Source organism: Periplaneta americana, chromosome 13, assembly GCF_040183065.1.
Source record: "Periplaneta americana isolate PAMFEO1 chromosome 13, P.americana_PAMFEO1_priV1, whole genome shotgun sequence".
Lineage (NCBI taxonomy): Eukaryota > Metazoa > Arthropoda > Insecta > Blattodea > Blattidae > Periplaneta > Periplaneta americana.
Window position 1 is genome coordinate 159,680,340 of NC_091129.1, and position 25,052 is coordinate 159,705,391.

At 36.4% G+C, this 25,052-nt stretch overlaps 1 protein-coding gene across 2 annotated transcripts; it reads right to left on the reverse strand.

Moving 5' to 3' along the window:
• Positions 1-1,342: 1,342 nt before the first annotated feature.
• LOC138712574 (glutathione S-transferase 1-1-like) lies at positions 1,343-23,202 on the reverse strand. Of its 2 annotated transcripts, none has more exons than XM_069844522.1 (6): positions 23,156-23,202; positions 16,854-17,002; positions 15,841-15,899; positions 15,621-15,762; positions 8,545-8,712; positions 1,343-2,708 (listed from the first exon to the last, which is right to left on the reverse strand). In XM_069844522.1, the coding sequence occupies exons 2-6, from the start codon at positions 16,992-16,994 to the stop codon at positions 2,562-2,564; spliced, it is 657 nt and encodes a 218-aa protein (XP_069700623.1). In that variant the 5' UTR covers positions 16,995-17,002; positions 23,156-23,202; the 3' UTR covers positions 1,343-2,561. The 2 variants fall into 2 exon arrangements, with proteins under 2 accessions (XP_069700623.1, XP_069700622.1); XM_069844521.1 differs by lacking the exon at positions 23,156-23,202 and adding an exon at positions 22,626-23,085.
• Positions 23,203-25,052: the final 1,850 nt, after the last annotated feature.

A 25,052-nucleotide genomic window follows, 5' to 3' on the forward strand; every position in this document is an offset into this window, starting at 1 on the left:
ACTTCTCAGAATGCATTGAGTTGAACGACTGCGTTTTGCAAATGATCACAGGGATTGGAGAAATGGACAGTGGAGCTGTATTCTGTTCACTGATGAGTCCCATTTCAATCTGTGCTCACCTGATGGACGTGAGAGAGTTTGGAGAAGGAGGGGAGAACGATTTTCACAGTGTTGCATTTCCGAAAATGTGCCGTATGGAGGTGGTGGAGTGATGGTTTGGGCAGAAGTGTATATGGATGCTCGTACAGAGTTGGTTTTTGTTGAAAATGGAAGACTAACAGCTGATAGGTATATAAATGAATGTTTGGTGATCATGTTGTGCCATTTGGCCAATTTGTAGGCGATAATTTTGTTTTAATGCATGATAATGCACAGCCGTATATTGCCCATGCGGTCAGAGATTATCTCCAAGAAGTGGGAATCCATGTTCTTCCATGGCCAGCAAGGAGTCCAGACATGAACCCAATTGAACACGTGTGGGACATGCTGGGACGGCGTGTTAAGAATAGACGACCGAGCCAGAATCGTTACAAGAGTTGAGGCGAGCACTTGGCGAAGAATGGGAACTTATTCCTCAAGAAGACATTGCTAACCAAATTGAGAGCATGCCAAGACGTATGGATGCAGTTATTCAAGTCAGAGGGGGTAATACCCGTTACTAAAAAGAGTTTTTAATGTTTAAGGCACCATAAAATGAAAAAACAGTTAGACCAAACGATACCATAGTTATACGCCTTTTGTAATTTTTTTTTTAATTTTCTCATCAGAGATTTTTTTTTTTCAAATGTTGTCGTATAAGGTGCTAAATGAAACATTATTTTGTTTAAATGGGTTTTGTTTCATTTTGAAATAATTGGCAACAAAATACGAGCAAATGTAGAAGTGTCCGGTTTTTTTTGTCCCTGAGTGTATTATCAGGCAGTACTCCCACTTGACGACATGTGTCAGAGGAAGAACAACTGTTTGTATGCATCTGAAGTCTGACTGGTGTAATATGTAGCTAGTCGGCGATGTAAGTTATGCAATGGAGGAGAAAAGGAACTGGCCAACCTACCCCATTATCTCCTGGCTTAGTTGCCTCATAAATGGTGCCTTGTTGGTATCACTTGTGAGGTTCAGACCTGTCTTCGGACGGTTGACTGAGAAACAACGACTGAAAAAGTGAAGTTAGAAGTAACTACGTGTGTAGTAGTTCATTAGGTTTTTATTTACAACGCGCCTTATAATATACGTATTCTACAGGGTGTTGTGTATTGTAAATTTTATTGTGTATTGTTAATATTGTATATACCACTGCCACCGGGTGCTTGCCCACTTGCAGCGTAAATAAATACATACATCATTTTATTTTTACTTCAATTTTTATTGTACCTGAGTTTAGAATGTACTTCACTCCCACCCCTTCTACTAATGAAGTTCAACCTTCCTGCACAAACATCTAAGACCGCATATACAGTCATAGTAGCCTTACGGTCATAGTAAACAGTACGTTCCAAAAATATGTTCGCGTTTTCCAGTGACGAAAGAGCTTTCAATATTGAATCATTTTCGCACAGGTACTGTCGTCCATTTGCCTACGTCGTATCCCGGTTTCCCCCACCTGCTTTTATTCGCCAGCTAGTGGCTGGGCTGTCGTCTTAGCTCTTTTCTGAGAACATTAATTTCTGTTAGGAATTGGACGTCTACGTAATATTATACAACTGTTTAAAAGAACTTAAATAAAAGGGCCTCGTTAAGTAATTAACTATCACGTGATTTCCTCCCTTTCTACGACCCTACGACATAACCACTTGGACGGACAGTAGATAGTATGTCTGAGTAATTTTATCTTTTCGGATCGGGCAGAAGTGAAGATTGAATTTACAATACGTAAGGTACTCTTTTATAGAATAAGTACAGAATTATTTCAACATGAGTTACTAGTTACGAAGGACGAAACTGGTAATTGGGATTAGGTACAGTAGTCTATAGTGCGATAATATGCACATTAGAACTGAAGCTTGTATCGAAATGAACGGCCACCATTTTAAAAAATGTGTTTAAATATCCATATTATGATTACTTTTCAATTAAACTTCATTCTCTATATTGTACGCTAATGTGCTGTAGACAGTATAATATACACTGCATAATGAATACGTCCGAATGGAAAGCTCAGTTCGTGAGTAAAAACACTCATTGTTAATACAGTACTGTATTTTGATTAAACAAAAACCTAATGAAAATGATCAAACTCAAAAGCGCGATATTTCCTAGTTTACGTAAATGGATGAACAACTTTTCTTCCCTCCTATACCTAGTAAAGTGATTTGTTTGTATATTACGCCAGTATCATCGAACTCCAGTTGTGGAAGGGTGTAGCAAACGGTGTTGATCCAAAGGTATAGCCAGGTTAATATTAAAAATGTTAGTAAAAATAAAATGATGTCCCTGTACATCTATCTAGCTGTACGTGTTATTCGCTGCGTGTGTGTGGCTGATAGAAGTCTTTCAGATTACACTCGATGGCGTTTTCTTCGAATAGATTTCCAGACGACATCGCCTCGTCACCGCGGCCCCCGTCACTTGATAGGCGTGGAGTTGTCGTACAGCTCCCTGAACTTGAGCGCGCCATGCTGGTTCAGCTCGTAGTAGCCCTTGATGGTCGCCTTGCACCGGTTGTACCACTTGGCTACTTTGGAGTACTTGTTTACATCGAATCCCAGAGCCTGCAACAGAATAAACCCAGTCTGCTGACTTGGCGATTTGGATAGTCACTGAAAAAGCTGATATGTGGACGGATAGAAAGTTCCAAAATGGAGGCAGTGCGCAAGATGAAAGGACGAGCGACCTGGTTCACAAGAGAACGATTAGTTGAGGTAATGAAATTAGTTTTGTTTCGTTGTATGTCTGATCATGCGCACTACCTCCTTTCTGGGAGTTATAAAGTATCTGTGCGACAGAAGGCTGCACATCATCCCTTCATGTGGCAGTTTTTTGTGTCAGGATGGAATAATGTCTAGGGTAGTGCCAAAAGAAAATAAAATGTACTCTGACTTTCGGAATTTTGAATGATCATATTATTTTCTATTTTCACATAACGAGCTTCAGGCCGTAGCCTACTTATTCGGAGTGAGAGAAGCTTCCACACTACTTGGAATTACCACAGTCTAAATATATTAAGGGCATTTTATCTAAGTTTCTTAATAGTAATATATATATATATATATATATATATATATATATATATATATATATATATATATATATATAAGTAATTTTAACTGGTAATGGAAATTACGGGAAAACGGCTGAACGGATTTTAATAAATGACCCCTCATTTTGAAGCTTGGAAATCAAAGTTTTTCAGAAAAATAGTAGTTTTCAGTGAAATGTCAATTTTTCAACATAATTTTCCTATTTTCCAAAATCCATCTGTCGTCAGTTTTGAGAACTAGCTAAACTAGCTAATTTGCATTTCAGAATAAAACAAAACACACAATATAGTAAACAATATATTATAATTGATCTGCAAGAATGCTGACATATTTAGAGCTCAAATTAAATTGGTTATTAAAAACTTAACTTACTAAAAATAATTTACAGGTTCGATTCTGTGGTGTGTAATTTTCTGGGTACAGCTGTGTATCGGATATTAAAAACTACAAAACTTGAGGTGCTTTGATGACATTATTACCATTAGAAATGAAATATTATTGTAGTTAATGCCATAATGTGACTATTTTTCATTAATTATACATATTAATGCTATATTGATGATATGAAAGTGAAACGTTTTGGGGTTATATAAGTAGATGTAGAGAACAACTTAAATTAGATTTTGATTTCTATATTTTACTGAATGGCGGCTATATAGTATATGTTACTGAAAGCTATAAAACTTAACGTAAGATAATAATATTATTAAAAATCAAATATTTTTATAGTTATTAATCAAGTGGGGTTGGGTCTTTTTCATATATTTAATGGCGGTGTGGTGTAGATATTTATATGCGTGGTTCTCTTCAGTATTGGCTCGAGAGAGAGTATCTTTCATTGTTATGGAAGCAAATAACTTTCCGAATGTCTGGTATTCTTCATTGAAAATAAATCTGAAAAATGTTTATTTGAACGTGTAATGAACTTAGTTCGCAGCATTTGCTGCACAAGCCACTAGTAGTAATTTATTTTCCATTACACAGATGCAGCGTGTGGACATTAAAATTTAAATATTTAAGTAACATAACCATTAATCGGATACTTATTTTTACACTGGTTCTACAATAAACAATTTTATGAAATATTAAAATAAATATAACTATTAAGTGTTCTTTCTTAAGTTACATATGTTAAGTCTGAAGAAAACCCATGTGAACTCAATACCAGTAACAAAATGTATTGGACCAGGAGTAGCAATATTTAGTATTTAGTTTGTACATATTTTCTCAAGGAAAATTTTGATTTCTGATCGAGAATGCTGGCCGGAAGAAAGTTAAAAATTTTGGAACAAAGGTAAAGAGGAGACAACTCAAAAAGTTGCGTAGTGTGCTTGGAGAGAGTAACAGCATTTTATTACGAGTATCATAGGCCTATGAATGGTAGTCAGAATTTCACTTGAATATACTTTGTGCAGTAGTTATATACGTAGGCTACTGGGCACACTCGAGATTAATTTATTGAAGACCTTCCTGGAATAAGAATATAACCAACAAAATTGTAATTCATGTTTCAGAGAAGGAAAATAATTTCAGCGCATATTTCATTAGGCCTATATTTACTATCACAACCATTTGACTGAACAATGATACAAGTTTATTCAGCTAAAGCACGTAATAATTTATTGGTATAAATAAATGCTTTAAAATTACTTTTTCCATCTACATCACTAGAGCGGTGCAGACGGAGCACATGACAGACAGAATGGCATCATAGCAAGGGTTCCGACGTTACTCGGCGTGTTCCCTGTGTACACGATGTGTTGACGTACAGACGACACAATAGAAATGACACAGTTCCCTAACGTTTCTGCAATTAATTTTCTACAGATACTTTAATAAGATATCAAAATTGCAAAACTAATTAACCATTTCATCCTAAACAAATAATATATACTTTACATGTATGATTTCATACAGAACGCAAACAAAATCACTGTTTATTTGTAACGTGTTCATGATATTCTATTCGCAAAGGCACTTCAACTATTGTTTTTTGTCTTTTTCTTTTCCTTGCAATGAGTGTGAGTTATTAATGCACAAGTTGGCTATACGTTATCACTTTTCTTCCAAATATTGTTACAGTGCACAACAAATGACACTTATAAGTTATTAACAGAAAACGATTGTCGTCTGTCTGATAGCATGGCCTTATATGTGGAGAAGCTTCTTTCTACGTCTGCTGAAACAACTGGGGCATACGTAAAATCCTGTACAATATTTTTTTGAACTTCTGTTAGTTCTTCAAAGGAATCCTTATCTGCAGAAATACTGTCACTAATCTTGCAAAGTTTATAATATCCACCATTTTTTTCAACATATTTGTTATTTTCGCAGATATTATTTTAGCAATTTTATCGTCTACTTGAGTCACTTTCTTCCAGATATTTCGCAATAGGAAAAACCGATCAACCAGTTTTATACCAGACTTTTCTAAAGCTGTTATGCAATCAGGAATAAACCCGTAATTCGATTCAATGTATTCCAATTGTTGTTTTATGCTTGAATCAACCAACAGACGTTGGGCTAGTGGTATTGTAAATGCATCTTTCACATCAAATGATTGAATAACATTCTGGACCTGGTCGAAATATTTACAGTACCGGTAATAAATGCGGGCCTTCAATCAGGAACCCCATCGAGTAAGTATAGGAGAAGGAGGAAGAGATACACCAGGACATATCTTCTTGAATGCTTAACAAAACGCATCACACATTTCTTCATGGAACACGGATGAAGAACTATGACCCTGCTCACATTTTTCGCCTTTTTTTTTCAACTTCATGAGGGCACATTTGTGTACATCCCTATTTACATGTCTTAGAATATTACATGCTCTATTTACTGAGACTGATATTTTACACAATTTTCAGAATAGTTTATCTTCGCTGCAACAAAAAAATATCACCATATTCGGAAATAAGTCTCTTAAACTTCGCCGAACTAATTTTCTCCCCCTTAGGCATCGTAATACTAAAACCGAACTGTTCTCATGTTCCTTCAGTATTGACGTTTGCTTTACCAAGCTGTACCTACTGCTTGCAGCTATCCTGTGTATCGCAGAGTCAGACCTCTGCAGGTACGCAAGGTGAATTTACAACCCTTGCCCTGTTGCCGTTGTGTCGAAAAACTGCTCCCTTTGCACTGCTCTATACATCACACATTTATAGAATCTGATGTTACATCCTTTTTCCTGGGAGGTCTTCAATTAAGGAGGGAACTGTCAAAATTATGTGCTTTTTGAACAAAGGTTTCTTCGTCTCTTTCCTAAAAAGATATAGGCCTACTGTACTTCCTTCACTCACTGATTCTATACGACTTCAATAGAAGGTTTTCAACGCACATTGTGTGATCACACAAAGCGACAATTCATTCTGTGTTGGTCGTAAATTATGCAACATCGGTGCCTCCCTGTACTAGTCACATTGGACCAGCTAACTTCCAGGTGTTAACAAGACAGCTTCCTGGTACCGAACAAAGAAATGGCGGCGGCTATGTGACGCCAGGAAGCTGGCACTGCCTGCTATTGACCAAAATTGCATCCTACATGAATCAAACAACTGTAGCGACCGATGACAAAATGCCTGCAGTGGCCTGTTTCACAATGTTTACTATTCTTGTAAATTGTACATTTTGCTTGTAAATTGTAAACATCAGTTTCACAATCTGAATTTCTAAGGGCCGTATTCTCAGTAGTAATTTAAACTGTATTTAATTTAAACTCCTAAAAATGTAATCCATGGTTTAAACTATGCTCCATACTTTCAACACTATCCTGAAGGTAGATTAGTTTAAACTATTGTTTAAACCATGCATTTGGTAATTCTGTATTTCTGATCAATTATTCATTATTGAAATAATTGTATGTTAATTTTTGTTAACGAATAATTTATTTCATGTGATTTTGAATTTAATATCAATATTTCGTGTAATATCTTACAAATTAAATAATTTTAATTATATTCATATAATTGCATTATGATGATGATGCAACAGAGCCACCGACGTAGCTCAGTCGGCTAAGGCTTTTGCCTGTCGATTCAGAGTTGCGCTCGGGCGTGGGTTCGATTTCCGCCTGGGCTGATTACATAGTTGATTTTTTCGAAGTTTTCCTAACCGTAAAGCGAATGTCTAGTAATCTACGGCCTCAACTCGCCAAATACCATCTCGCTATCACCAATTCCATCGACAGTAAATAACCCACTAGTTGATACAGCGTCGTTAAATAACCGACTATAAAAAAGCATGCTAACACGTCCTCAACTCGCCAAATACCATCTCGCTATCACCAATTCCATCGACAGTAAATAACCCACTAGTTGATACAGCGTCGTTAAATAACCGACTATAAAAAAGCATGCTAACACTGCAGAAAGCTACTAGAAATCATACCAAAATCTTGATAACTTCTTAAGTCAGTTTCTGATACCCTTATTTCGCTCAGAAAAAACCTGCTAGTGACCCGAGACCCTACTGCAACAATATTTATTTACAAATAACTAAAGTTAGGAAGCTGCCTGGAGAGGGGAGGTAGTACAGCTAAAGAAGGGGGCCCACCTACGCTCAGATACCCATGCATAGTCATATTATCTGAAAAGTTGACTTCCTGGCAATGTATTCAAGTTGTATTCTCCCTATAATATATTGAGCAGTGTTGCAATACATAATAATTCGTTTAATGTTACTGGTGTTCATGATTTTTTTTCTAATTGCAAAGGTATATTCATTATTATAAATTATGACTGACATAAATGTTCCATCATTATTCTAGTTATATGTGCCAAAATTATAGATTATAGCATATGTCTATGGAGAACTTTGCCCGATAATGTACTACTCATCGTAATAGAAGAAATGCTTTTATCACAAACGACAGCCACACATAGACACGTTCTTATACAGAATACAGCCTTCTCAACTGTTAGTAGAACTGAACTGTACAGTTCTAGTCCACAGTGCACAGCAGTAGGCGGACAGTAGTAGGGGAGATGTGCTCTATGCGACTGCGCGAATGAGATAGCTTGCTAGTTTGAGGCATCTGTATATCAAAGCGAGTATATACTGTCATTCCTTTACTCATACTCGACTTGAACCCCAGTGACGCAGATCTTTGAAGTAGCCTATGTAAGATGAAAGAGGAGATGAAGATGCTAGGGTTGAAAAGTAAAGGTTTGAGAAAAAGATCAAAGGGGAAAGATGAAACAGGGATGAAGAGAAGAAAGCGCAGGAAACTAAATGAGAGGGAAAGAAGGTTGTTAGAGATAAGTTCTTCAAGTCACCAGCTCCACTTGTTTACAAACATAACCTTCAGTATTTAGTCCGAAGTATAAACTGTAGCTGGTGAACGTACGTCCACGGTGGAGACGGAGACGACGAGGGCGATGTCCGCGATGGTGAGGCACCTGCCGGCCACCCAGTCGTCGCCGCCGCCCAGGAAGATGTCCAGGAACTGGAAGGCCTCCTCCAAGCGCGCCAGTCTGGCCGCGTCCACGGATGCGTCACAGAACATCATCGGGTACTGCAGAGTGAGACAAACTGCCTATGAGCTTGGAGTCCACCGGTATAATTACGCAGTTATGTTGCTTATTGCAAGATTCGAAAGCAACTTTAAGTATGGAGTTAGTAAGCGGGACTCGTGGTAGGATCTGGGTTTGAATCTCGCTTGATCTGATTGCCTGGTTGGTTATCTCCAACATCGGATACTCTCGTAGAGAATCCTTGAGTTAGTGTGCGAGGTAAAGATACCTGGCCCTTAATGATAGATAGTGATTGATAATTTGTTCGTGTAAGTGTAACTTTATTAGTTATTACTTGTACGAACAGATGGTGCAGAAATGAGTCAGTATTGCCAACAGAATGTAAAATGAATATGCTAAAATTAACTAGAAAAAACGCTTGATGCATATTTGGCTGCCGTTTATGGCCGCAGGACTACAAAATAGGTATGACGCCCCTCCCATATTAGACTTTCAGACACAAAAAGCAGGAACCGTTCCAAATATGATCCGGTAGAGAGTGGATTGGGCTTTTGCTATTCACCTTACATATACAGTACCGTAAACTGGGGTAAAGAGGATCATATGTGGTAAAGTGGATCATATGTGTATTGCCTAGATAAGGCAGCGCCACATGGATCACACATGAAAAGAAAACTTTTCTTCTATAAGTGCCACTAAAAATAGTTTTCTTTGCATGTGTGAAACATGTGGTGCTGACTTATCTAACAATACACATATGATCCACTTTACCACATGTGATCCTCTTTACCCCAGTTTACGGTACATCTAACCTTCAAACCAAATCAGTGACTAGCTTCAATAAAGTACAAATCTTCAAATAAATGTAGACCAATAGCTGAAGGATACAATTACTGGATAAGAAAGAGTGTCAGAATTAAAAAATATATATAACAAATTTTGTTATAGGGAAGTGTAAATTATTAATCTCGCTGACAATTAAACATTTTCTAACATTACAGAAACATATAGCCTACATAAAAAATACAGATGCTAAAGCATGATTAAAATACATATGCACAATGTAGCTGCTATAACATTACACAGTGTAGCTGCTATAGCTATAGCACATGTACAATGTAGCTGCTGTTGCATGATTAAAATACAGATACACAAAGTAGCTGCTGTAACATGATTACTTAAATACAATGTAGCTGCTGTAGCTGTAGTATGATTAATATACACATACACAATGTAGCTGCTGTTGCATGATTAAAATACAGATACACAAAGTAGTTGCTGTAACATGATTACTTAAATACAATGTAGCTGCTGTAGCTGTAGTATGATTAATATACACATACACAAAGTAGTTGCTGTAACATGTTTAAAATACACATACCCAATACTTCCAGTCAGAAGAACGATTGCGGATTATGGAAAAATTGTTAGAATTGCTGCTGGTAAACTGACCTTGTCCAACAAATCGGCTTGGAATTTGAAGTGGGATTTACAGAATAGGAAGTCTGTTTCGTGTCCCTTGGACAAACTGCGCGTCTTCGAGAAGTTCAGAAGAAATAAATTACTTGAATTGGCAATGAAGTTTATCGTCGTCACGCGTCCCCTTGGACAACCCTCGCTATTTACACATAATTTTATGGCTGTCACGCTACAATCTTTCAACCAGAGTCACGTGTCTCCAGCAAAGCATTCACACTTATGTGTTTCAACGCAGGAATTCTTGTTTGGAATTATGTCAAAGTCATTGACTTGATAAGGTTTCTGCCGATGTCTAAAAATAGCTTCTCTGTTACAAACAGTTCGCTATCATGTAAATGTGTAGATGTGCAGGGCGATCCAAAATTATACAAGCAGCACGACTTGGTTTGGCTTCGTGTCTACAAAGGTGCGGCCTACAGTCGAGTCTGCTAGCCCAGACACCTTTGAAACAGTGGTTGAGTTTCATACATCACTTTCATTAAAATTAATTTTAATTTCAGCAAAAGTAGGTAGACTGCCGGCACTTGAAATACTTACAGTAGCTTATACGAGGGTCATTTCAAGAGTCATGACAACTACAGTATATTATATCAGCCAATATGCGATTGAAGGTCACTGGAATGTGCTTCGCAATTCTAGTACCAAATTGAGTCCGGGTACAGGAGGCAATGGGTAAGGGGAATTGAAAGATGTGTAAATAGAAATCATGGTTTTATTATGCATCTTCATCATCATCATCATCATCATCATCATCACCATCCAATTGTATCTTGCTTTTTCGGGTGTGACCCAGTTACCTTGTATTTATACAATAATTTGTAATATGTAGGCTATTTGACTATGAGATTGGTAATCAATTTCGAATTTTCAAGAATATTCATATACGAGTATTACAATACTTACGTACTTACAAATGGCTTTTAAGGAACCCGAAGGTTCATTGCCGCCCTCACATAAGCCCGCCTATCCTGTACAAGATTAATCCAGTCTCTATCATCATACCCCACCTCCCTCAAATCCATTTTAATATTATCTTCCCATCTACGTCTCGGCCTCCCTAAAGGTCTTTTTCCCTCCGGTCTCCCAACTAACACTCTATATGCATTTCTGGATTCGCCCATACGTGCTACATGCCCTGCCCATCTCAAACGTCTGGATTTAATGTTCCTAATTATGTCAGATGAAGAATACAATGCGTGCAGTTGTGTAACTTTCTCCATTCTCCTGTAACTTCATCCCGCTTAGCCCCAAATATTTTCCTAAGAACCTTATTCTCAAACACCCTTAACCTATGTTCCTCTCTCAGGGTGAGAGACCAAGTTTCACAACCATACAGAAGAACCGGTAATATAACTGTTTTATAAATTCTAACTTTCAGATTTTTGGACAGCAGATTGGATGATAAGAGCTTCTCAACCGAATAATAACAGGCATTTCCCATATTTATTCTGCGTTTAATTTCCTTCCGAGTGTCATTTATATTTGTTACTGTCGCTCCAAGATATTTGAATTTTTCCACCTCTTCGAAGGATAAATCTCCAATTTTTATATTTCCATTTCGTACAATATTCCGGTCACGAGACATAATAATATACTTTGTCTTTTCGAGATTTACTTCCAAACCTATCTCTTTACTTGCTTCAACTAAAATTCCCGTATTTTTCCTAACAGTTTGTGGATTTTATCCTAACATATTCACGTCATCCGCATAGACAAGCAGCTGATGTAACCCGTTCAATTCCAAACCCTCTCTGTTGTCTGGACTTTCCTAATGGCATACTCTAGAGCGAAGTTAAAAAGTAAAGGTGATAGTGCATCTCCTTACTTTACCCCGCAGTGAATTGGAAAAGCATCAGATAGAAACTGACCTATATGGACTCTACTGTACATTTCATTGAGACACGTTTTAATTAATCGAACTAATTTCTTGGGAATACCAAATTTAAAAAATAGCCTAATTGACATGAGGAAAAATGTGAAAAAATTTTGCAGGTTACAGTTAGGGCACAAATGCAGGTATATTATACTATATTTAGGGTCTCTGCACATACATCTTACATCATAATCATATATGAAATATGGTATAGTATAGCCCTACTGTACTTTCAGGACTCAGGAGTTAAACCTATAAAAACAACACACGGTATATACATTTTAATAACATTCGCTGAAATTATTAGTCACGTTACATAAGCTCCGTGAAATCTGCCTGATCCCTAAGCGCTCAAATCCTAAATCACAGTTATAAATAAATAGAAGCCTTAGTTTTGCGTGCTCTTTGATGTCATCCGTTGTGTAAACGTAGCCCACTGTTAAGCGCTGTTAATTCGTAGCGTTTAAAGCCCTCTCTACCCAAATAGCAGATAAGATATTTAACCTCGTTTCAGCTGTAAATTATCTGGAACAGGAAGACCGATAAGTGTGCCTAATCGTCTAAGTGTCTGTTGAAACTGAAGCTGAGATAGCCTATCTTCGGTTCTTACAGGAAATCTTCCCCTGAATATTCTGAATTATCCAGAAAGTCATCAAATTTCAGAATAATGAAACCGTACAACGGAAATATTTTTTGAACAATATATTTTTGATCTAAAACCATGAGGAAAATCGACTGTAAAAAGCAGGTATTCCTTGATGATTAAAACTAACCTATTCTGACAGAAGTGTGGCTTCTTCTGTATTAAATTTTATTGTTTTCTGTGGCTAGGAAGAAATTGTCACTACATATTTGCGATGGAAAATGGGTCTTCCGCCTTACTGAACGGCACCACTACATTAGTTCTACTAAGCAATCGGTGTAGCAATTAGATTCATTCATTCATTCGTAGTTTTCTGCCAAGAGGCAGGGGTAAATTGTCACTACAGCTTTCTCCAATCTTTCCTATTTTCTGTAATCCTCTTAGTCTCCTCATATGATACACATATCTTAATGTCGTCTATCAACTGGTATCTTTTTCTATCCCGAACTGTTCTCCGTTCACCATTCCTTCCAGTGCATCCTTCAGTAGGCAGTTTCTTCTCAGCCAGTGATCCAATCAATTCCTTTTCCTCTTCCTGATCATTCTTTCGTCACCCACTCTTTCCAACACAGCTACGTTTCTTATTTTGTCTACTTCAGAGGTTCCATTCTTCTCCATATCCACATTTCAAATGCTTCTAGTCGTTTTTTTTTCTCACTTCGTCGTAATGTCCATGTTTCTGCTCCATACAAGGCAACACTCCACACAAAGTACTTCACTAGTCTCCTCCTTAGTTATTTTTCCAGAGGTCCGCAGAAGATGCTGCTATGAAAAGCTTCCTTTGCCATCGCTATGCTTCTTTTGACTCCCTGGCAGCAGCTCATGTTACTGCTTATAGTACACTCCAAGTATTTGAAGAAATCCACTTGTTCTGCTGCCTCATTTACAATTCGCACGTAAACCTTTTTTGTTTTCTTCCGATAACCATGTCCTCGTCTTAGAAGATATTATGGAAACATATATTTTTTTTACACTGCTTATGTAACACCGGGGGCCTATTTCACCATTCAACTCTTCAACTTTTCAATTTTCACTTTGAAGTTTGCAGTTTCTGTTCCTCCATCACTTCGCAAAACTGGTTCGCAAAGTGAAAAGCAAAAGTAGAGAAAACTTTTCAAATATATTATTACTTCTTTCCACCATTATAGTAATTTTGAAACGTGCAAATAACGAAGTTTCTTTATCAATAAGGTTAAATTCATTACATTCAGTATCTTTCGCTTTGGATTCAAAATAATTTAGAGAAGAAATATTATATATATGAATATAAGATTCAACTGACGAAGTTGAAAATGCATCTTGATTACAAGCTTTTAACACTTTATTATCACTGAGTTATGGTTATCATAATTATTTTCATGTGTTAAAATAAACTATGTTGTGAATTTCTTAGTTGACTAGTTTTAGCTTTGTGTCAACCATCATCAGAACTAATTGATGGCTGACAGAAAACTGAACCTAGTCAACTAGGTAGTTCACAATTTAGTTTATTTTAACACATAAATGTTATTATTAAATAACTATATATCCCTAAATGATATAAAGTGTTAAAAGTGTGTAATCAAGATGTAAGTTATTTTCAACTTCGTCAGTTGAATCACACGAAATTTACTTACCAATCTATGAATCGTGTTTCGAATTGAAAATTTAACGCCTTGAAATCTCTTTTGAAATAATTTGCTTACAGCCCAATCCGACGTATGCATATAAACACACTTTATGGAACAGAATATTTGAATTGAACCATATTACCTTGACATACAGATGCACGCACATAACACAAAACACTCTCTAAATAAAGCCGTTTAAAGAACACGCACTTAGCCTGCGAAATTTTAATATACACTGACGTGACATGACGTAGCAGCTCGCTTCTAAATTAGCCGTATGGCGGGGCTATCGAATTGACTTTCCGCGGATGGATGGGCCGAGCGCGTAGATTCATTGCTTATTGTTCTCCCAGTACTTCGCATAATGAGAAAGCAGCAGTGACAGTGGTGGTGATGGTAGTTGCAGAAATAGTGGTGATACTAGTGTTGGTGATGGTAGTACAGTAGAACCCCGATTATCCGTCACCCTATTAACCGATTAACGGATTATCCGACTGTCTATATCTCGCGCTTTTTTTTTTTTTTTGTTCTTCTTCAGAAATAAATAACTTACATAAAGTACTGTGTTGTATGTCATATTAGTAGCACAGTCTAGTATATACAGTCACGAAACTCAATAAGTAGGGAATATGCATCCATAGATAGTTGCTAACCACTAAGATCGCGACTATCGCTACTACCGCCTCATTACAGACAATACGAAACAGTACCGACACAGTCTATTGTTCCTAGTACCCTCACAACTCAAGCTTCGTGACTGTATATACTAGACTGTGTTAGTAGGTTCTACATATTATGTTTTTGCTGTAGTGTTTTATTACAAGACTTTATCGTTACACAGGATTGTTTATTGCTCGAATTGCCGTTCTATAATATAACTTGTATATAAAATGTCTTCCACGGATGTTAACAGAAAACAAGTATCGAAAAAAAAAAATGGAGATAATTGAATGGTTTGAGAAAGAAGAACTGTGGCTCATCTCGCATCAGAATACGAGATTGGAGTTACAACTGCGCGATTTAATAAAAAAAAAAAAACAAGGATAAAGTGTAAAAAAGTATGTAAATCTACAACATGAGACCTCCTTTATTCCTGTCTTTCCTGAGACAGTCATTACAAAGGACTTTCTTGTCCTTTAAAAACCCGTCGTTTATAACCAGATTTAAATTAGTGAAATTCTGATCCAATACATAGCGAGTTAAATACAAGACAATCGAGGAAATTACAAAATCTTTTATGGTACGGATTATCCGATTTTTTCGATTGACCGTTCAGTCTATCCCCTTCATTACCACGGATAATAGAGGTTCTACTGTAGTAGGCCTATTGATCACGTGACTCACGTAAAATGCGGCAAGTCTTGGGTACAGAATTCCCGCGTCGAAGAAGAGCCTCTGGTTGACAATAGCCCGCCTCTTGGGATCTCGTGGATACAGCGAATCGTCCGGCCCGTACTGCTCGACTAGGTAGCCCATTATCGCACGACTGTCGGGGAGAAAACGTGGGGTTACAAGCAGATTCATAGCTATAAAAGCTATATGCTAATCAGAGAACGTGACGTACCTTTCCCATATAATGAAGCCTTCATCGTTTAATGTAGGAATGCAATGCTGCGGGTTCATCTGAAAAAAGTATTATTATTATTGTTATTATTATTATTATTATTATTATTATTATTATTATTATTATTATTATTATTTTATTTGCTCTGATTCATGAAGAATTGTTCTCGCCATTTTTTTTTTTTTTTTTGCTCGTGTGTTATTTATTGGTTTGAATTAAGTTACTTATGGCCGGTTCTTCCAAGTATTGTTAGAAAATTTAACGACTGTTAAACTCTAAACAGTTTGTTAATTAATAAAATTGTATGCTTTCAACACGAGTTTAGTTTAACAGATTGTTCACAGTTTGTTAATTTTAAATGTAGGATATCGGGCAGTTAACTCGTTTAACAGTTAGTTAAATATGGCCGATGTCTCCACAGCTGTTCGAACAGAAGTTGCGAAATTAATATTTTGTGTTTCTCTGTAGGGAATGTTTAGCATATGACTGGTAATATAACATTTAAAAAATACTTTTGACTGTTTAAATACATCAGTGTTATTTTATTTCTTTCGTATTTCGTATCCATAATAGCAATGAGGAAATATAACCTTGCTTTGTAATTATTATTCAGCACGTCACCTAGAACTTTCATTTGTCAACTGTTTGTTTATGGAGCGTGGCCTACTATAACAGGTTGTCATTTTATGCAAGTTTCATGACTCACTCTATAATAAAGAATTTAAAGATTAATTTTAGCCAATCGAAAATTGTCTTACATGTGTAGAATCATTACCAACTGCTGTTGAGTAGTTAAAATAGTGCTAACAGACGTTATAGTTAAGTGTTGGTTATCTTAAACAAAATTATGTTGAACAAATGGAAAATACGTTAATAAAGCGTTAAAAATAAACAGACTGTTAATTTAACATTCGTTAAGCAAAATTAAACATTATACTTGGACAAACTGGCCATTACTGTGTTTAGTAAACTGTCCTTTTAAATTTTATGTTAACCTAACATTTTCAAATTACCTCGAGGAATTCCGGGTTCATGTGTTCCTGCTCTTTGAGATCGACGACTTTAAGTTCTAGTTCAACTCCCACGGCCTCAGCGGTCAGCAGAACCGAGCGGCAGGGAGGGATCGATGGGAAATAGTGCAAGCACTTCGGCATGTCTCAGCCTGAAACAGAATTATATACAATCATTGAAAAAAAGACACATTTTGAAATTTCTATAGTAACTTGAAGAAAGGATATTATTTTCAGAGAAGCTAAGTTATATATTGCAATACATAAAAAGAAAATCCCAAGTCCTAAGGTGAAACTACGGTGAAATAATGCTAAGAAATGAAGAAAACATTTTTTTTTTGTTTTGTTTTTATGATCGTAATTTTATTTGGGATTGTTTCAAATTATCTAACCATGTAATCAAATGTGGCTAAACATAGTGTGCGTGAGAGAAACTTATTTAATGCTATTTTCTCGACTTTAAAATTTTAAACATTTTATTAATTAATAAAAAAAGCTCGTTGCAGAATAGTTATTGTTAGATTAGTCTGAAACTTCTCACAGAGATCAATTAAATGTTGGAAAAAAAATGTAATTAGCATTTGTATAAAGTATTAACATTAAGTTTCTTAGTGGCATATTCATATTGCACTTAGAATAAAATATGCTATAATGGTAAATTCATGAAATTAAGAAATTTATTTCGATTCTCTATTTAGACTAAACTCAAAAACTAATTAATTTTTATTGTCATGACTATGTTGAAGCTTTTCAGCAAATATGAACTAACAATTTTGAAATCTTTATCGCAAGGAGCATTTTTAGTGACGTAATATAGCCTAACAAATATTTAAAAAAAAATGTAATTTCAAAACTATTATATAAAGTGTTACTTGGAAAACCTGAGGAAAAAAGACCAAGGCGTAGATGGGAGGAAAATATTAAAATGGATAAGAGGGAGGTGGGATATGTTGGTAGGGACTGGATTAATCTTGCTCAGGATAGGGACGGATGGCGGGCTTATGTGAGGGCGGCAATGAACTTCCGGGTTCCTTAAGTAAGTAATGTCAAAACTATTAGCCCTAATTGCACCACATTTTGTAAACATGATAGTATTGTAGGTCTGTTTGTGTAGTTTAAATTTCACAAATTTTGGATGTAAATTGTAGAAGTTTTAAAAATTATATAAGCGTCCCCTTAAGAAAACACGTGTTATCACTTCAAATCGGTATTTCACCCCTCTCAAAAGTTACAAGAAAAAATCCAATTCGGTGGTTGCCTCAGTAAAATTCCGGGTATGAACCACTCGAACGACACTGTATACAGCGACTTCTTCCAGGTTCAGCAGTGGGTGCGAAGAACTACACTCTGATCCTCATATCCATCTACATTACATGTAGATTGTCCAAGAAACATCTGAGCATGATGAGGAACATTCCATAAGAATTTGTAGACCGATTTCACAACTTTACTGATCTATTGGTGATGCATGACTAAGCATATTTCAGTTCCTTTCACTGTAAATAAGCGGAACACGATATACTGGAACTAACACAATTCCCAAGATGCAGTACGGAGTGACAACCAGTCTCCTCGTGTGCAGATACATCAATCTATTCCACTGACTTCTGAGTCTTCATAATTTCTTAACATGAATGGGCAACCACGTGACCTGAGGGTGGCGAATGCAGGGCATTCTTGTGTCATTCGGATGTGAGTTCGAGTCCCACTTGGGTGGATTGCAGTGGCGGCTGACTGACTGAGGCAAGTGAGGCCGGGCCTCAGTCACTTGGCTTAACTGAAATTAAATTTTGTGTTTTTATATAATGTATTAGTTATTTGAATGAAGCATATATCGCTGTAGAAGCATTTGAAAACTTTGATGTATATAGACCTGTTTTGCAGTAAAATTTGTTCCTGAGGCCGGGATCGCTCGTGCCGGGTCTGGCTTGTGATGTATATAGACCTGTTTTGCAGTAAAATTTGTTCCTGAGGCCAGAATCGTTCGTGCCGGGTTTGGCTTAATGCATTTCATGTCCCTTCGCGGGCTTTGAGTTTACGCTTAAAACGTTGTAGCTGAGGCACAATTCGGCTGGCCTGGTCAGGTTTCACTCGTCCCATCCATGGGCCGGCCTCAAGGGTAGAGTGGGGTGGGAATAGCAGTGGTGACTTGTCTTCCTAACTAGGCCATAAATAACAAAATTCCAGCTCTTTGGCAGGCAGAGACCCACTCGATTCTCTCCCCTTATGTCTCAGTTTATGACATAAGCGAGGGTGTTCTACTATTGTACTTGGTAGTACAATAGTGAATCTGGGCCAATGTTGTTATGTATTTCGGGAAAATATAAACAGAAACGAATGAGAGAAATAATGCTGGTGAAGTTAATTCATTGTTAGAGTGTCCTTTTTCGAGAAGAAAAATACTAAAAGAAAGGAAGTTTTAAATAAAGAGAGAGACTACCGAGATACCTACGACATCGCTGATAATTTTTCTGACACATAATCTTAAAACGCGAGTTTCTATTGCATCCTGGTATGGACAACATAAATGGTTATGTGATAATGTGATGCAAAATAAACTTCTCTTGGCCTTGTTTGTTGCTGTCAAAGGAAAAAGATAAAAAGAAAAGAAAGAAAGGGGAATTTCAACACATAATATGGGATGCTTCATCACACTGAAACAATCACTGAAACTCAGAGCATAACAGCTTATTTGGTGAGTGAAATTATTATTTTTCATTGATAGTAATAAGAATAGACTAATAATAATAATAATAATAATAATAATAATAATAATAATACATTAATAATGATATCAATATAATAACAATAATAATTAATATCATAAACAAACATTTCCTATCGGAGGCACTTAAACTAGTTGCATCTGGCCTCACCGAGGATTTTAATCACCGGCCGCTTCTGGTGGGTTGCTTGCTTGGGTTTCTAACATGAAACGTTTTCTGCGTACCACTCCAGAAAAATTGAAACAAAAACGGGAGTTGCGTCGATGGCAAACACAAATTATTCCCTAGTTAAAGGACTTCATTTGTTTATTCATGGCCCATGTTATGCTTCTACTACAACACTGAGCAGACGGAATGGGCAACCTATGTTAGTAGGTCCATCCTCATTTGTTTTTAAATTTTGAGAGGTTATGTGCAAGGCGGTATTTCCGGAAATAAACCACCCAGCCATCCGGCATGTTGTCTCTTTATACAGGCAATTCCAACAATAACCATGACATATAATTGATGGATAATATATCTTGATGCTTCATTAGTTGAATGATTTATATCTTACACAAAGGGGGCAGTGTTAAAAACAGTTGCTGTAGATAGTGATTTCGGTATCAGATGGACTTCGGAATGATTGTTTTTTTTTTTCACTTGGTTATTTAACGACGCTCTATCAACTACTAGATTATTTAGCGTCCATGTAATTGGTGATAGCGAGATTGTATTCGGCGAGATGAGACCGAGAATTCGCCATAGATTACCTGATATTCGCCTTATGGTTGAGGAAAACCTCGGAAAAACCCAACCAGGTAATCAGCCCAAGCGAGAATCGAATTCACGCCCGAGCGCAACTCCGGATCGGCAGGTAAACGCGCTACCGCCTGAGCTACGCCGGTGGCTCTTCGAAATGATTCACATGGAACTATTTTTTACGTGTGAAGCTTAACGAAGCACTAAACTGAATCTTAATTATATAAAAAAATATTATTCGTACACAAATGTGTGTGATTAATAAATGCGGGGAGTATAAAGACAGATAGGCTATAGTTAATTTAATATGCTTTAATTTTAAAGTACTTAACTGTGCTTTATTTTCTATAGGCCTATGAGTCCAATTCTCTATACTGACATAATATTTATTCATTACAATGTTTAAAAAAACAACTCATTAATAACCGAGAGAGTTGGTTCAGAAGGTTGCGTTTGAAACTCGCATTCGGGAGGTCACGGGTTCAAATCGCTTGGTTGACCATTCTGACTGGGTTCTTTTTAATGATTTCCCTTAGTCAAAAACAAATGCCGAATTGGAAATTTACATGTCATGATTCATCAACGCCTCAATCACCAGTATCACAAATATTAACAAAAAAAATCTGTGATCATTTACATGAACACAAACCTTGTTTTTTAACTTATTAAATCGATAGGCCTACTCGTATTTCAGCAATGATCTCTGTTTGAATATTGCTACTGTTAGTATCTTCTTTATAATTAAGCAGAATCTTTAATTTTATTATTATCATTGTTATTAATAATACTAAAGATCCTAGGTTCGCAAAATGAATAGACATTATCATTCGTAGAAGAAGTTTCAGGTTACATTTCATGTACTGAATACCGATCGTGATTTTGTATTTTGAGTAGCCTAACAACTTTAGTTGAAATTCATATATTTTTGTGCGAGATCGTGCGTATTTGCTTGTTTTCCGCACAAAACCAATACGCGGTAAGTGTGAAATACCACATTCAGTATTCCCAACGTAACACACATAACAATTTCCCTCTTCTTACCGCTTAAGCGCGACATTCATTTTACTGCTTTAGGCTTTTAACATATTATTTTTAGAGACGTTTAACATAGTAATAATTATAAATTGGAAACTTACCACTGCAATTTCACCTAAATTGCACTGTTAATTATTGTTTTCAAATATTTGCAAAAATTAAGTAAACTCTACTACTCCACTAAAGTTATTGCATTCGTGATGCAAGTAACATTAAGGAAGCCGTAAAAAAATCAACAAGATTCCAGATGCCGATGTTATTACTGCAATATGTTATATAAATAATATTGTTAAAATATTAAAATGAAAAATAAATCATTACATAACCTTACCGTTTGTTTTAAGTTCGCATTTATAGACTGGGGGGAAAAAAAAGACAGACGTATATCACGGCCTGCTGGAGTATAGTAAACACAGAAAACATTTTATAGCAACAATGTTGAAGAGAGATATTTTTGTTTTCCAAAATTGCCGTCATTTAACAGAAACCAAGATGGAGATTTCATTGCAACTAATTAGAAATTCGTCTTTCAGGTATGTAATAAACGATCTTCGCACAAAATAATGTACGATACACGAGCGGTATGTTTGCTTTCTCGGAAATTAAAAAAGCTCAACTACGTTTCGCTTTTACAATCTTTTCCTCCAACATGAAAACATCAACATACCGCTCTTGTAACGCATATTGCTATTTCTTAACATCTACTACAGTACGAAAAACAAGATTCTAATTAGAATTTTAAAAAGCTTTTGGATGATCATCAGAGGAAAGGAGAGAGAGCGAGATGTGAAGGGACAGAAAAAATTATTCTTTCCTCTGGCAAAATGACAAATCTCACATTCCTTTTTAAGATCTCTCAGATACAGAAAGCTTCCCCTCTCCTAGGAGGTCCCAGTCCTTCATGGGACATTGCGGATTCATTCACTCATTCATTCATTCATATACAGCCACGTTATTTCAAAGTCGAAGTCATTTAACGAAAATTCTTAGGCCTGTGTTGGGACCAATCAAAGCCTAACTTCCTCACACACATCTATATTAAAAGTTCTCTTAGGTACAACTCGTTCATTGAGTTTGTTCACCGAAAGTTTTAAGACATGTCACACAAAATTTCTTCACTGAAAGTTGCTCACTTAAATTCCTGTATTCCCAGAATTTTAAGCCATCCTAGAATAACCTCCCTGACGAAAGGTTTCACTCGTATCTACTTACATGATAAATATTTTTAAACTTGAACTTGTTCGCTGAAAATTATATCATTTTATTTACTCACTCATGAATTGCCACATTCCTATGTACGAAAATGTTTCAACATTTCTTGACACAAGCTTGTCTGCAAGTTCACAGCCACTGGTATTCCTGCACACGGAAGTGTTAAAGTCCCTTCGACGCCATCTCGTTTTCTCTCTCACCTCTCGGTTTCGCACCTCACAGTTCCTATCCGAATCGCATTCGTTCGCAGGCAGACCTCAGCGTTAGGAAGATGTGTAAACATTTTTATAAAGCGTAGATGCTTCCAATTGCTCTAATTAACACAAAGTAACTAAACTGCATAATAACTGAACTCGCTTCTGCCAGATTGTGTCATAAATATCACCACACATTATGCACAATTTATTTAATTACATGAATTCCAAGAAATGAAACAGAATTAAGATTCATTAACTCATGCAAACGCCCATTTTGCATCAAGGTTGATCTTCTTTTGTTGCTACTATCGGCCTTGAAGTGTCAAGCGAAGTGAACTTGCAAGTTTAGCTCTAATTGCAACGTAAATGTTTTCGTTCAGACTAGCTTGCTTACCAGAGCTCTACAGCGTTGTCTGCAACTGTTCAACTTCTAGAGGCGAAGTTCACGTCTATCTGTTATGTTCCTCGTAGCCTTAAACATTCGGTTCAAGGTTTAATGGCATGATAAGGCGAGCCTATAAACGGTACATATCAAAACAAAACTGAACTGTGACCCTTCAATTGCATTGTTGATTTTGCAGTAAAAAGAAATGGTTGCTTTGTGCGCTGTGCAGCTAGGCCTATTTAGATTTTTCAAAAATAACACTTACTTACTTACTGGCTTATGAGGAACCCGGAGGTTCATTGCCGCCCTCACATAAGCCCGCCATTGATCCCTATCCTGAGCAAGATTAATCCAGTCTCTACCATTATATCCCACCTCCCTCAAATCCATTTTAATATTATCTTCCCATCTACGTCTCGGCCTCCCCTAAGGTCTTTTTCCCGCCGCCCTCCCAACTAACACTCTATATGCATTTCTGGATTCGCCCATACGTGCTACATGCCCTGCCCATCTCAAACGTCTGGATTTAATGTTCCTAATTATGTCAGGTGAAGTATACAATGCGTGCAGCTCTGCGTTGTGTAACTTTCTCCATTCTCCTGTAACGTCATCCCTTTTAGCTCCAAATATTTTCCTAAGAACCTTATTCTCAAACACCCTTAATCTCTGTTCCTCTCTCAAAGTGAGAGTCAAAGTTTCACAACCATACAGAAGAACCGGTAATGGGCCTATAACTGTTTTATAAATTCTAACTTTCAGATTTTTTGATAGGATACTAGATGACAAAAGCTTCTCAACCGAATAATAACAGGCATTTCCCATATTTATTCTGCGTTTAATTTCCTCCCGAGTGTCACTTATATTTGTTACTGTTGCTCCAAGATATTTGAATTTTTCCACCACTTCGAAGGAAAAATCTCCAATTTTTGTAGTTCCATTTCGTACAATATTCTGGTCACAAGACATAATCATATACTTAGTCTTTTCAGGATTTACTTCCAACCCTATCTCTTTACTTGCTTCAAGTAGAATTTCCGTGTTTTCCCTAATCGTTTGTGGATTTTCTGCTAACATATTCACGTCATCCGCATAGACAAGAAGCTGATGTAACTCGTTCAATTTTATTAATTAGTGATGTGTTAAAATGTCAGGATGTATGTGTGCTGTTTATAATTGTGACAATTGCAGCATTACAAATTGCTCTAAATCGTACTTCCGATTTCCGACAATTCGTAAAATGTGAGTCGTCAACATTCTTTAGTAGGCATAATTCCTTCGCCTTTGTGTTGATAGAAAAATACAAATTATTAGTTTCTTTATTTAGACCTACTAAATTAATAGAAGTTAAAATGTATTGGATTTTAAGGTTTTATCAAATTAATTTTCTTGTTGTCCACATGCCTTTACTAATTATTACAAGCATCAGATTACTATCAATTTTAACTTTGCAGTTGTCAGCAATGTGTATATAAAACATTACTGTAAATTCATTCCTAATATCAGATTTATTTTGTATCCGTAAACCAAAGAAGAAATATGTAACAATTAATTACGGAAAGTAATATAAAGTGTACAATATTTCTCATAATATGCAGATTTGATATAAGATAATTTTACATTAAATATTATTCAACATTTCTTAAGTGTTTCAAATATTATTCCATATTAGTAGCTCACGTTTTAAACAATAGTCCGAATCTCGCTATGTTAATATTTGTATATGTGGACGTAATTCCATCACTCTCCGCTAGATGTCAAGTCCGCGATATTTCGCACTCACGCCAATGCTGCTAGTATACAGCTGTCGGGTATTGTATCTTACTATATTAATACACATTGTAGCGCCCGTGTGGCCACCCATTTTGCGACAATTACGGCAGCTACATTTGTAGCAGAAAACCTGCGA

Bases quoted from the DNA above. Each gene is read 5' to 3' on its own strand.
- LOC138712574 (XM_069844522.1), bottom strand. From the start codon at position 16,994: ATGCCGAAGTGCTTGCACTATTTCCCATCGATCCCTCCCTGCCGCTCG. The intron at 15,900-16,853 runs GTAATTTGAAAA...TACTTTTTTCAG, and splicing joins TGAACCCGGAATTCCTCGAG to ATGAACCCGCAGCATTGCAT. The intron at 8,713-15,620 runs GTGAGTCACGTG...CTCACTCTGCAG, and splicing joins CAAGACTTGCCGCATTTTAC to TACCCGATGATGTTCTGTGA.